The sequence below is a fragment of the Culex quinquefasciatus genome, chromosome 2 (genome assembly GCF_015732765.1).
Source record: "Culex quinquefasciatus strain JHB chromosome 2, VPISU_Cqui_1.0_pri_paternal, whole genome shotgun sequence".
Classification (NCBI taxonomy): domain Eukaryota; kingdom Metazoa; phylum Arthropoda; class Insecta; order Diptera; family Culicidae; genus Culex; species Culex quinquefasciatus.
The window spans coordinates 174,349,956-174,364,928 of NC_051862.1; the positions used below are offsets into that span (position 1 = coordinate 174,349,956).

The window sequence follows — 14,973 nt, forward strand, 5'->3', positions numbered from 1 at the left end:
GCTGGCAGATGGAAATTTTTCCAAAAGAGAGGGGCAAAACCAATTTGTCTGTTGTCACAAGGGTAATAATTTTCCCGAACAAGTGAAACAGGGAGAGGAGGAGAGAGGGGAATAGCAATTGGCAGGGCATTTTTAAACTGGTTGTGGAAAAGAGTTTGATGAGTGACGGGTGGGCGAGAGAGAACAAAAAAAAAATAACCAAAGGGGGCATCAGTGAAGTTGTGAAAACTGGAAAGTTATTGATTTTTAAGTGCTTGATTGATGAAGTGATGATTTTAGCACCGTGTGTTCTTAAAATGTTATTAGCTTTTAAATGGATTGGGTGCCAGTGGAGCAACAGTGGGAGTGTTTGCAAAATCAGTGGTTGAAAATTTGTAGTTTGAAATAAATTATTAACTGATTTTATTGCAAGTTGCTTCAATTTAACAGAACTTAATTATAAGTAAATTTTGATAAATTTCATGTCAAATTTATCTGTGATTTTCTACAACATTATAAATTTTTATATATTTCACAATTTTAAGAAAATTTAATTGTTTTGCCAAAAAATCCAAAACACATTTTTTGATGGAATTAAAAACAACATTCTTACTCGATTTAGCTAATTTTTCCCACTGTTTACATTTTTACCCAGCACTTTGGCACATGTGTTGATGAAACGAATTGCTTGTGTATCGTGTGTCATTTATCATACCCCGAGTTGATTCCTTAAGCAAACACAGCACAACTTTGCAAGCATGGAAATGGTCTTTACTCTGCAACAGCAACGTGCGAGGGGACAGCCACCACTGTGTCAATAAAGCAGTTAGCGTAAAAATGGTTAAAGTCAGCACATTTTTCATCCCTGGGTGCTGCAAAACGCTCCACGGGCTTGGGCTTGGATCCCTTGTTTTCGGAATCCCATAAAAACAAGGGATTATGCCATTGGGAGGTTCGTACCCACACATAAACCCAGCACAAAAGTCGTTATCCCTTTTGTATCATTGCGACAAACAGGGTCTCTTTTTTGTGCTGCCTCACCTTATACCATAAGAAATAATCTTTCACTTGTACTCTTAGAAACTCTTTATTTCCGAGATCCTGCCCTTTTTTGTGGGGTGGCAAAAAAAAAAACAGGGAAAATCTTCAAAACTGGTTTTCCCTCGTTTTCTGAAAAGTGAAGCTTTCGCAATGACATTTTCTTCATTTTTTATCCCCCTCCCCCCTGATTTTTGTACGATATAATATATCAACAGAGTCACGGCATCGTCGTCGTTGTCAGGACGAACCGTTAAGGATGCTATACTATGTTTGAATTCAATCTTTGGGGCGCACCTGCTACCAAGCCGGTCTAGTCTAGAACTAGAAATATAAAGAGCGAAATGGTAGCAGGTTGCTGCTTGGAGGAACTTTCATAGAAAAGGGATAAATCTTTTAACGGATTTTCTGGTGTGCTTGTGTGAGTGCTGTGGATTTTTTATGATGGAAATCTTGTTTTCTCTTAGTTGGAAATTGATGGAGGATAATACATTCTAGCAGTTGAGAATGTGAGATATGATTAACACTTTATGAATCCGATTTGTTGTGTTTCTGCGGTGAAATTTAAAGTTTCCCAAAATTTTTTTGAAAAAAATATCAATTGACTTAATAAAATAATAGGAATTGTTAACTATTACTTTTTATTCCTTTATCATACAAGATCATCCAAGATTTTTGAATTTTAAATCTCAATCTTGAAGAAATATTGAACACTAATTCAAAAATCATCATTATATTTTCTTGTAATTATTGACATCTATGCATTGATTTAATTTTGTATTTGATTCAAAATTTATTCAAAACTAGTTTTTTGACGATCTTTATCTGGAAAGGTGTAAATTTTTCTTTCAGTATTTCAATGGAGCAACAAGACCTCGCATGACTATGGTTGGGATAATTTAAAAGAAGTATAGATAAAAAATAATTTTAAAAAATTTCAATATTATGTGAATATTAAAAAAAAATATCATTTTCGATCGAGCTGGTTAATTTGTTCTGTGTGGTCTTTGTGAACATTCAAATTCTCAAAAAAAAAATAGTAAAAAAAAATTCTAATTCTAAAACACCTTAAACACTGGTTTTAAATATCAAGAATAATTGTCATGGCCAAACAGTATTTTATTACATTTTCAGAAATAAAACTTAAGAGCGAGTCCACGAGCAAAGCATACCCATCCCGCATCGACCTCACCAATCTGCCTGAAATTTTCAGCGGTTGTTTGTACATGTAAAACTAGCATCTGGCCAAAATATGAGCATTCTAGGTCAACGGGAAGTGGGGTAAATCGGGACACAAAGTTTGAAGGTTCAAAAACGTCAAAAATCTTAAAAAGGCTATAACTTTGGCAAAATTCAATTTAATTTCAAAATACAAAATGCATCTGAAAGGGCTCAAAAACTGCAACAAAATGCAGGGAGAAGCACCCCAATTGGTTAAATCTAAAGAGAGTTATTGGCTTTTTAATGAAAAACTAGCATAATTTTCAAACTCAAATAAAAAAGTGTTCCGTCCAGATATCAACTCGGTTCGACCTGCAGCTTGTAGGGGACATTTGAGACTACCATCTGAGACTGAGAACGCCTTGGGTAAGGCAGTTTAACATATTAAATAGACAGTTTTACTTTTAGTGAATTTTTTGGTTGTAAAGTTTTGCTCGGGGGACCCCTTAGATCCCATTTTCTGGTGATAATTTTATCATATTCGTGTTCCTGAGACAATTTTGCAATAGAAACATGCATAAAATTGTTTATTTTCATTCATTTGAACCCTTTAAAAAATGAAAGTTAAAAAAAATTAAGAAGCTGCTTTTTTCTGGTGTCATCTAGTATCCTTGGAAACGAACTTGATTTTCAATAAATGTGAATCAAATATTTTTTTTAAATTTCATTTTTTAAAGGGTTAAAATGGATGAGAATAAACATTTTAATGCATGTTTCTATTGTGAAATTGCCTTAGGAACACGGATATGATAAAATTATCACCAGAAAATGGGATCTAAGGGGTCTCCCGAGCAAAACTTTACAACCAAAAAATTCACTAAAAGTAAAACTGATTATTTAATATGTTAAACTGCCTTACCCAAAGCGTTCTCAGGCTTAGATGGTAGTCCCAGATGTCTCCTACAAGCTGCAGGTCGAACCGAGTTGAAATCTGGATGGAACACTTTTTTATTTGAGTTTGAAAATTATGCTAGTTTTTCATTCAAATGCCAATAACTCTTTTTAGATTTAACCAATTGGGGTGCTCCTCCCTGCATTTTGTTGCATTTTTTAAGCCCTTTCAGATGCATTTTTTATTTTGAAATTAAATTGAATTTTGCCAAAGATAAAGCCTTTTTAAGATTTTTGACGTTTTTGAACCTTCAAATTTTGTGTTCCGATTTGCTCCACTTCCCGTTGACCTAGAGTGCTCAAAATTTGGCCAGATGCTAGTTTTATATTTACAAACAACCCCTGAAAATTTCAGGCAGATTGGTGAGGTCCAAACGACTTTCAATACAAGGGGGTATGCCCTGTTCGTGGACTCGCTCTTAATTATGGGAAAAATCTGATATTAATCTGCAGATATTCTTGTCACTGCACAACATAGATTTTTAGATTTGATTTTTTTTGTTGCAGTTTTACAAATAAAAAAATATTATGGAAAAGTAAGACATTTACAAAAACAAAAAATAAATATAAAAACTTTTGATAACTTTCGCCCAACTATTTGAATTTTTATTATTTTTTTAAAAATAAATTCGATTTTTGCCTTCCTCACTTTACTGAGGAAAGGCTATAAAATCACTCGGAAATTGAACTTTTTAATTAGACCTCCTAGACCTACCTTCATTTGTACATATCGACTCAGAATCACCAGCTGAGCAAATGTCTGTGTGTTTGGCTGTATGTAGACATGTGTACCAAATCAATGTCACTGGAATATCTCGTCACAGGCTCAACCGATTTTGGCCAGAATGGTTTTAATCGATCCGTCTTAACGTCCCCTAAGTTGCTATTTAAATTCATGCAGTTTTATCATGTATTTAAAAAGTTATGTTAAAAAAACTGTTTCATATTTAATTAAAATTATGGTAAAAAGGGTGGTTATTTCATGAAACCCTCACATGTTATATATTTTTAGAAAGCATATGAGAAGACCTTTCTTGTGGATTAAGAATTTTCAAGATCTTACTTACCTATCTAAAATAACAAACAGTTTAAAAAATGGTCTGAATTTACATAACCTCAAATGGTCCCGCCTGATCGCCACGTAAAAAGCCTTGTAGAGGGATGCCATTTTCCTGAAAGGTGGTGTCTGTATAATCTTGACAAAAAGTCTGTAGGAAGTCTATTTTGTTTTTGTAATCACTCTATAAATGAGAGGAAGGCACCAACCAGCTAAAGGTGGATTAAGTAACGTTTAATCTATAATGAACTAAAAAAAATTAAAGACATAAAAGTTCTTAAAACAAAGAATCATAAACTAATCTAATCTAATCTAATCTAACCCTAGCGCAGCCAGTCTTTCGAGGGCATCCTGGAAAATGCCTTAGGTTGATTTACGCCTAGCATCCTCTTGTCATTATTAACAATTGCAGTGCCCCATTGCATTAAATTGCATTGAAACATCACAAATGTTAAAGCGGCCAGGCCAACTGCTTAAAGTTCACCGCAAAGATGATTCGTTGAATTGCATTGAGTGTGAGCACGAGTGTTCAAACAACAATACATTTCTGAATCTACAGGGGAGGAAGAAACGTGGGGATCCCCCGCTCACGTTCCTGTTTTTTTTAAGCAATGAATCGTTGGGAGCACCATGCTAAGAAGTTTGGTGCTCCGGGACCCTCGAGGATGGGACATTGTATTTCCACAAATGCCCTGGACACTTTTTGCCATGGTTATAGCGCCAAAACTCGCTCTCTGTTGATGAGATAATGTTAGAATAATTATTATGAAAATACATTTTTTTGATTCACACAACATATTAATGTTTCAATCAGATTCCGCTGATAAATGAAAAAATGATTTCAAGTATAACAACAAATAGCGCAAAACGCACACATAAATATGATTGTAAAATAAAAAGAGTGGACTGACCTTGATTAATAAACAGAACGTTGGCACTCTGAAAACAGGAAAAATCTTACCTCGAATAACAGCTTCTTTAGCCCCTACCGTTCTTATTTATGTCTTCTGTCGCTCACCACATTTGGGTCGGCAAACCAGTCAAAGAACGCTTTTTCACCAATCGCCAGGTAATGCACCAGCCGCATAGCAAATTCAGGTTGCCTCCAACGCACTATGGGCCATCTCCATACAAACAGGCGGCCAAATTATTTTTTTGCTTTTTAAATGTTTTTTCATACAAATTTGGGTAATTGTATGGTATTGAAATGATATACGTCCATTTTTATGACTTTTCATGTTTTTCAATAGTTGATTGTTTATAATAAATAGTCTTTTCATACATTTGCAAGTGCAACAGAGTTGCGTGTATATTGTATTGCAAGTTTATATTATTAAATTATGGATAAGCTAATACATTCCCACTTTAAGGACACAACCCCTCCCTCCTCTTTCTTTCACCCCCTCCCCTCCTCCCCTCCAACAAAATTTTGTTAAGCGTAATAAATTCATTTTTAGTCAAATATTTATTTTTAATGCTGTGTGTTTCTTTTTGTGAGTTCATGCCATATAACTAGAGTGCCCATATCGTTTGTTCATGGCCCCTAAGGGGTGATCTGCAAACAACGTAACTTATTTTGACGACTTTTGTGCTTTTTAAAATAAGTTTGAGGAAATAATAAAACTGTTTACCTGCACAACATAACATTTTATATTGCGAACAACTAAACGTTGCATACAACTTATTTAAGTAAGGGTTCGTCCAACAACAGAGTGACAAAAGTTTGTAAAAAAACAATCAAATCACGTGATTTTTATTGTTTAATGAATTTCACTGTAATTTGACTTACATAAGGGTGTGGGATAAAAAAAATCGTTGCGTTGTATTAGAATGAACCATCACGTAAATCAGTTTATCATAAAGAGGCCATCCAGTAACCACGTGATTATTTTTTTGAAAGTTTTAGATTTTTCCCCCTTGTGAACATCGGTCCATTTTGATTTGTTCAACAAGTTTCATAAAATACTTTTTTTTTCGAGTTTCATACAAACTTTAGTGACGGAATTTGTGAATGACAATGTACATGTACAATTCTTCTGTAAATATGCTCGGAAACATTATATAAAAATTATATAATATTTAGTACCCTTTTATCTTCAACAACCAACTACGCATACACCTTTTTTGCCATTTGACCAATATGATTTAAATTTTCGTGACGTTGCAACGCAAACTTAAACCTGTTGTAACTTTGGATCTAGACAACCAATTAAGTCGCTCTAGGTTGCATTTGAAAGCTCTTTCCAAGTACAAAGAGCATCCGAAATATCAAAATGATTGAATGTTTAGTTTTTTGTTGACATAAACATATGTCCCTTTTTCGTGACGTTGCAGCGCAATAAAATGGTAAACTTACACTAGTTTGAAAAAATACTTAACTTAAGATTAACTGCAAACCCATGACATTTCCGTTTAGTACAACTAAAAACCTACAAAATGCAATCAAAAGAACAATTTTTGGATTTTATTTCGCTGAAAACCAGGAGTTTTTAGAAAAATGTTTTAAAACGATGATTAAATCACGAATTGATGCATAACTTAACCAACTTGTACAAAATTATATTCAAATGATCAATTAATGAAAACCATGATTTTTGAAGCTTCAAGTAGTCTAGAATCGCGGAAAAATATCCAAATAGCTCATACACGCTTTTCAAAATTTCATCCTAAGGTGTACATTGCCGGAGAATGTGTCTTTTGATTATTGAGTTTCTGACGGCTTCAGGATATGTTCAAGGTACTTTTTATGATGTTTTGTACTAACCAACATAGAACTTAATGTGGATCAGTTTCATGGAATGATCGCAGAAATTCATCATGCTAAGTCATTATTTTGCTGAATACTTTTTTCGGTATCAAACTGAGATTCTCCAGTTTCGCTTGAGAAACTTCGGTACGAATACCTTATTTTAACTAAGGGACTCAATTTTCAATGTAGGCTACAGAAAATTCCAATAAAGTCATTTCGAACTTCTTGAAACCAGTTATTGATTTTTGAAGCGACGATGCCCACGAAGTAGGTAGCAAATCAAGTGAAATAAACGGACGCATATGTAGATTGCAGCAAATTTTGATAAAACATAAATGTTCAAAATGGCATATCTCCGAAAACGCAAAAAATCGCAGGCTGGAAATTTCAGCAATGTTAGATTATGATCCAATCTTTCAAGTGATCTTAGTTTCATGTTTAGCATCGGTTAGCAAAAAAAGTACTCGATTAACAAACACAAAAAAATAAGTTTTGTCAAAAAAATGCTTCAGTTATTCGATGAAAACTTCAGTTTTTGGTTTGGAAACAACATTTTATCTATTAATAGTTTCAAAGCTTATCTCATTACCTTTCCAACGATGTATAATTGTCATAATGAAATATTTAAAATGGCTGAGCTATGTTAAAATTAAACAATCAGCCTTTTTTACGAAAAACGCTAGTTTTTTACTCAATTTTTTGACTTTCAGCTTGCGTATCTCCGTAATGAACAAACTTAGAGCTTTGAAAATTTGGATTTTTCTTAGTTAGAATGTTTACTTTCGAGAAAAAAATACCAAAAAATATTTGGAGAAGGTAACTTTTTTGAAACTTGGCCACCCAATGTACCATAGTGCAACGTCCCCTTCCGATGCCGTTAGAGCTTCCTTCTGCATACCAGCCTGAATATTCAAATCCACTAACACTAACGCAATCCAATATTGCGCACACCTTTAACTGATAACAATTTGTTGCTCATTTCGTTTCGTTTTTCGCGAATCTTCCACGATACTTATCAGCGCTGTCAACAGACTTTCACCAATACAAAGGCACTTATTTTTCCAGGCTTGGAGTATCTGTTGTCTCACTCTTTCCCCCGCGGTTTCGGTACTGATTTCTTTTGCGATTCTACTAAACACTTTTGGTCACACAACTACCACAAGCAGCAGTATCACCCACACTACAGCATGACCGTCGAAAACATTCCGGATGGCGTAGCGCCATCATGTCGGCCTCAAGCGAGTGCTTCAAACTGATTGAAAACTCACTAAAAACCACTACTTATGGCAAAACTTCGTAAAACTCCATGTTTCCTGAGATCCCTCAACAGACTTGCGACGTTTCCGACATTTTCCCCAACGCAGTCTAGCATTTTCATGCAGAAAACTTCAAAATCAAAAGCACGATGAAAAAGACTTTCGGCAGCACGCACACTCACTCTCCGTTCTTAAAACTAAGAATCATAAACGTTTAAAAAAATTAGCTGCAAACTACATTTTTGCAATTCCGTTCGGAAAATAATAACTTTTTTTGTCGTTTTTGCATGACAAAAAGGCCTACTTTCCTCTACTAAAAATAAAAGAATCGGAAAGTAATACTTTTCGATGCAAGTGCTGAAAAGTAAAACTAAAATGGGTGCTGAAAAGTTGAACTTTTCAGCACTTGTGTCGAAAAGTTATACTTTTCAATAAGGTTTTGATTTTATCGTTGAATTGACTAAACACATGGACATGTGACTTAAGGGGTGCCATAGATGTAGAATATCACAAAATTTCAAAATACATAAAATTCACTAAATTCACTAAAAAGATGATTTTCAATCATTCTTGAAAGTTTCATGAAAATATTTAATAACTGAACTGAGTAATTTTGCCAGGCGTAAAGCGAATTGACAAACTTTGTGAAAGTTTTTCTCTAAACACCGAGTTGGTTTACGGGTGCCACGATATCTAGAGATGGGATGGACCAAATTGGCTGAAATTTGGGATGAAGACTCTCAAGACATATCCCGTGTGCATGACGAAGCCCGTTTTTGAAATTTTGCTTTTTTCAAATTAAAAAAAATCAAAATCTGACGATTTGTTTTTATATGAAAATATACAAATATTTTTATTTTTTTTAAGTTAAGTTGCATGCACACAGGACCGGTTTAACGAGTCTTCACCAAAATTTTGAGCTGATTTGGTCAAAGCAGTGTTGAGATATCGTGGCACCCGTTGTTTTAAACTGCTTCAAAAATAACTGTAAGTATTAATGTTAGGTACTCATTTGGGAGGGAAATTTATTACGTAATAATAAAATCGTTCTGACTGAAAGTCAAATAAAAGTTTCAATATTCTAATATTCTAATATTCTATTTCTTAGTAGTGTTTGCCAAATTTAATTTAAATTTTAAACATAATTTTGCAGGGCGACAATAAAAAGAAAATTGTATTTATATCAATTATTCAGGAATTTTTACACGATGCCAAAAACAACAAGCAAAACTTCCATATTTCTCCATTTGGACACATTCAGCCAACTGACGTCGCTGCCGGCCACCGCAGCAGCGACAGTTTAATTATAAAAGTTTTTTTCCTTCTTTTCCAACCAAAACCAAAAATTCTCTCTCAAAGCAACAGCCACCTAACTTCGCTACAAAACCAAAACGGTCCTGGTGTCAAATGTATTTTTCATCATTTTCGCTTCTTTGAACACATTTTGGTCTTATTTTCATTGCAAAAAGAAAAAAAAAAACTTCGCCAACGGGGCCAAGGGTGCCGGCCGGAACACAATGACTCTGTTTCTTGTTTTTCTTTTCTAGCCGTTTGGGGGTGATAAAAACTTTTCCTGGCACAAATCCAACCTGCCAAGATTTCCGCGTGGTCACCACCAAAGACTTCCGGCTGGACAGCGAGGACAGCCACCAACAAGATGGATTATCTGATTTTTTTTTCAAATATTTGTTTTTTCTTGGCGTGAAAAGATTTTCATTTCTATTTAGTAAATTCGTTCGTACAATAATTAGTTCTGTTCCTGTTTATTCTTCAATGCAATGAAATTAAACTTGGTTCACATTTTAGTGTCAATATACATTTTCATTTTTTAATAAAACAATGCGAGTTGCAGAAATTGTAAAAATAACATTATTATTTAAACTTTTCTTCTCAATGTTGAGCACATTTATTTATTTAAAAAATGAAGTTATTTTTTTCAACATCACATTCACAGAGAAAAAATATATGTTCTTGAAATAAACCGACTATTTTTAGTTTGCTTGACGTCCGGCTTGTCCTTTGTTTGATAAGCCTTTGTCCGACAGAAAAATGTTTGCTTCACTTTTTTTTCTAGGTTAAGATGAGCCTTTAAGGCTCTACTGCCTGTTCTGGTGCTTGGAAAGATACAAAACTTGCACCCCGCAGCACAAATCCTTAGAAAAGACAGTGTCGTCTCGTCGTTTTGGCGTTGTCGTGCTGGAATAAACTGGCAAGGAGAAAAAATATGAAACATCTGACAAGAAAATAATGTCTTATCATGCTTGGTCTGGAGTACTAACACCTCGAATGTTGAGTTTTTGTTAAATTGTATATGTATTATTTATTATCTAAAAAAAAAATTATTGAAAACCCTGAAAATATAATATAAGTTTAAATTTATACAATAATTACCAAATTACTCCACATCTCCACCCCCTATAAGCAATGCTTGAAGCGCGAAGAAAAGTTTGCCCAAGCTGCTTGAAAAAGTTCTTCAAGCCCCTTTCTTCTTCTTCGCGAAGCACCCAGAGAAAAAAGTTTCTCCCGGAAGCACCGCGGTTGTCGGTTGTCATTTCGTGAACTTTTTGCACCCTCTCGACGAAAGCTTTTCCTCCCGAAGTCTCTTGTCGAGTGTGTGTGCGTGCGTTTGAATGTTCGAAAAAACTCTAAGAAAAAAAGTAAGGCTCTCTCCAGAGCTTGAATTACTGTTGTAGACTCGCGAAAAATGTGTGCTTGCGTGAATGTGACGGTGAGTGTTAGCTACTTGTCGAGTTTGAAGTTTCCGTGATTGTCGAGAGTTGCCTCAACAAGCTGTTGGTCGATATGTAAATGGGGCTGAACTTTGTGAGTTCAACAAGATTCTTTGAAAAGAAAGTGAAAATATGTTGCTGCTGTTGTCAGAGATTGAGCGATTCATATTTTGGAAGATATGTTTTTGAACAAAATAACCTCACTAAGGAATGGATATAAAATAATTCGATAAAAGAACCCTTAAATGAACCTTCACGTATACCTATTGACTCAGAATCAAATTCTGAGCAAATATCTGTGTGTGGGGATGGACATTTATTGTCACTCGATTTTCGTGGAACTGGATTGTTCCATTTTGTCCGGATCATAATCATTCAATCCATCTTGAGGTAATCAAATTTGTGTGAAGTACTTAAATAGATACGTTTACAAACAATTTGGTTGGATTTTTGCATTCTTTGGTTGATTTTCAGATATTCTCAAAAAATTCGAAGCGTAAATTAACACCTTAGACTTTGACCTATTGTGAATGTATTTTGAAACCAGAGAATACACAATTTTATAAAGGTTTTTCACACACATTTAGGCACAATCAGCTTCGATCTAAACAATTGTAAAAAAATCAGAATATCAGCCAATTTTTGATCTTTAAAAAGATCAACTTTAGAAGAAACATAAGAAAATATTAGGGGTTGGAAGTTTGACTTATTTTACATGACTTTGCCAATGTTTTAAAAAAATAATTTTTCTGGGGTCAATTTTGGCTGTGTTTTTCACAACATTTTCTCCTTTTTTGTTAAAATCAGTATGCAGGATGTTTTATATTGGCCTTAACTATGCCGCTGTGACTTTTTTTTACAATTTAGTTGATTATGTTTTATTCTTAAGTAGAAAAAGTGAAAAACATGCAAAACATTCAAAAGTGGCTTTATAATCTTGAAAAAACTACAAAGACAAAAGGTAGGTGGTAGAAAAGCCAAATATTATCAGAAAAAAACATATTTTAAACAAAATAAATTCAAATAACAATACCTTAAGATGAAACAAGAAAAACATAAAATAAGAACTAAAAACATTCGAAAAAATACAAAAGCTGTTCAAAATGTCGTCCTGACAGGTGAAAAAAAAAATTGGTTTGAAATTGAAATCTGTCATGAAAAATAACATCATTTGGCATAATTTTTAAATACTGTAAATTCCCGAGCAGACAGAAATAACTTGAGAATAACATTTTTTGTTATTTGAAAATACTAGGCCAATACCATTTTATGTTATTTATAACAAGATTTGTTATTCGTCGTTATGATTTTTTTGTTATTGGATTGTTATTGTAATAACAGACAAATAACATTTTTAATTATTCTTCAAACAAATCTTTGTTAATATTTTTAGTTATTTTAACAACTAATCCGATCATCCCAATAAAATTTGGGAGTATTCTTCCATAAAAAAAATGTTATTCCAAAGTAGTTTTGGCTTTCAATCAATATCAGACCAATAACAAATTTTGTTATGATAAAATAAACTGTTATTAAACTCTTTTGCAAAAATGGATTTTGCAAGAATATTCGATAACACTTTTTGTTATTTAAACAGTTCTTGTTATTAAAATGGCATGAATTTAGTTTTTACCGTCTGTTCGGGTTGTAAAAATGGCGATAAAAGTACATAAACAAAAATTTACTACATTCCTTATTCTAATTCTTAGTTTAAAATGTAATAACCAATCATTTTTTGAAAAGAAAAAAGAAGTCATGTTAATCCTAATCAAATGTTCAGCTGCACTTGTCAACATTTAAAGAAACTAACTCTTTTTCCTTTTTCCAAATTCAATAAAAACGAATAAAAAATGTTTTTGTTCTTTCAAAACAAAAGAATAGTTTTTTCCCAATTATAAACCAGGCACTGTTTCTTTATTGAAAAAAATAGTTAAAAATTAACTTGATGGATTTTATAAAAAATTCAAAATAGGAATTCTTTGCATACTCATTCAAAAAAAAAGTTAGTTTTAATTTGATATCTTTTTAAAAAATTACCTGTAATATTAAATTTAGTTATTTTTATAAGTTGTACAATGTTGAAATTTTTCCTATGAAAAAAATTATGTTTCAACGGAATTTGTTAAAATTGTATTCGTTGACGTTTTGGTAACAGATAAAAAAAATATTAATTTTAAGTCAAATACGATATTTTATATTAATTTGTGTATAGTTTATTCATTTTAATACAGTTTTATTATGTTTATTTGATTTATATAAATCGATAATTTTATTAGCTTTTTCAAAGAAACCAAATAGAAATAGTGAATATCTAAATAAATTTAATCGATCTTTTTTGTATGTTAAAAATCTTACAAACTCAACTAACAATAACTTCAGGTCTCAAAAAAAAATGCATAAATTGTCTTTTTTCATTCTTTTTCCAAAACGTATTCCAAACATCTTTTGCGTATTTCTTTTTTAGTTTGTGGATGAGTTTCTACAAGAAAAACAAAGAGAAATAAACTATTTAAAATAAATCAGATTTAAATACACAGTTCCGTTAACAAATAAGAACAATAAAATAGTTTTTTTTTATTTTGTGTATATTTTAAGACTGTATTTGACCACTTTTTTGAAAGATTAAATTTTTAAAAAAGAGTTTTCTCATTTGTTTACTGAAATTTGTATTTAAATCTAATTTGGCTTACTATTAACTTTTTAATATTATTTTAATGTTTTTTTTTTCATTTTTTCCACTTTTCATTTGTTTTAAAATGAGTAAATAAATATTATTCAGGCTGCTCACATTTCATAATAAGGCCGTTGCAAAAATTATTTAAAGTTGAGAGAGGGGGTAAAGAGGGGAAAATGAAATTACAAGTCACGGTGCTAACATGTAAATGAAAAAAGTGTTTTAAAATGCATTTTACACTTGTCCAATTGGAAAAATGCCTTAATAAATTTGTTTAACGGTAATTTTATAAACAATCGATTTTTCAACGCAAGAAAATGCTTCACCGATTTTTTTTTTAGTTTTTGAGACTTCTGTTGTTATTAAAATTTGGAAGTTATTTGTAAAAGAACAAATATTTTTTGCCCCATGATTTTAAATAAATTTAGAAAAAAAATATTCCAAATATGGTTAAGTAACAAAATATGCACAAACTGTAAATTAAAAAAAAATGCGAGGAAACATAAACAATATTTCAATGTTACAAAATTTGTTGTTTTCGTTATTTTGCAAGTCATGCTGAATTTATAGATTGCATTTTTGAATTTCCAAACCGCTCACACTGTCAGCTTCAATTTGACTCAAAACCAATAATACCCACATGCAAATTAAACTGAATAAGTTCACACTTCAAATACCCATCCTTCGTTCCCACCAGCAGCGAGTATCAATTTCCATTGAACGTGTGTAGAGCCAAACGAAAACGAAAAAAAAAATGCTAATTGATTTATTTCGTAGCAGAACTCATTCTATTGGCAGTCGGACATTTTCTTCCCCTCAGAGTGGAAAACCATCGTGAAAAACCAACGAATGAAATAAAGTAAAAACACACCCAGAAAAACCAACCCAATATTTTCAGCGTAAACATTAAATAACAATTTTTAAATTTCTCACATCCGTTTCCGTTTTTTGCATCTCTTTTTGCAGAGCCGCGCAACGTCTAGCTTCGGGCAGTGTGATCCAGCAACAATCCCAGCAGAACCACCAACAACAGCAGCAACAATTGCAGCAACACAGCACCAACAGCAAGATGAGTGAGGCCACCGTGGGTGGGTTCTGCGGTGCCATCCAGCGGACGGCCCCACCCGTGCCGGCCGGATTGGCCCGACGGATGGCCAACCGGGAGTTTGGCGGACTGGGCAAGGTAGGTGACTTTTTCTCCCATTTTTCTCGATTTATTTTTCAATTCTGTGACAAACCGTGATGGGATTGTGTGCTCGAGTTGGAAAGTCGAGCTTTTCTTGACGGGAAATGTATTTACTGCTCGAGTACACCACATTTGATGTTAACCCTTAAGTGTCCAGTTGCCTAAAAGAGAAACAATCTATAATAAATTTCAA

At 33.1% G+C, this 14,973-nt stretch overlaps 1 protein-coding gene across 1 annotated transcript in view; it reads left to right on the top strand.

Moving 5' to 3' along the window:
- The window catches only part of LOC6033128 (kinesin-like protein CG14535), a 214,591-nt gene that overhangs the window by 75,467 nt on the left and 124,151 nt on the right, over positions 1 to 14,973 (top strand). The window contains exon 5 of the mRNA XM_038252044.1: positions 14,561 to 14,777. Coding sequence (XP_038107972.1) covers positions 14,561 to 14,777 — 217 coding nt within the window. The remainder of the gene's footprint in view (positions 1 to 14,560; positions 14,778 to 14,973) is intronic.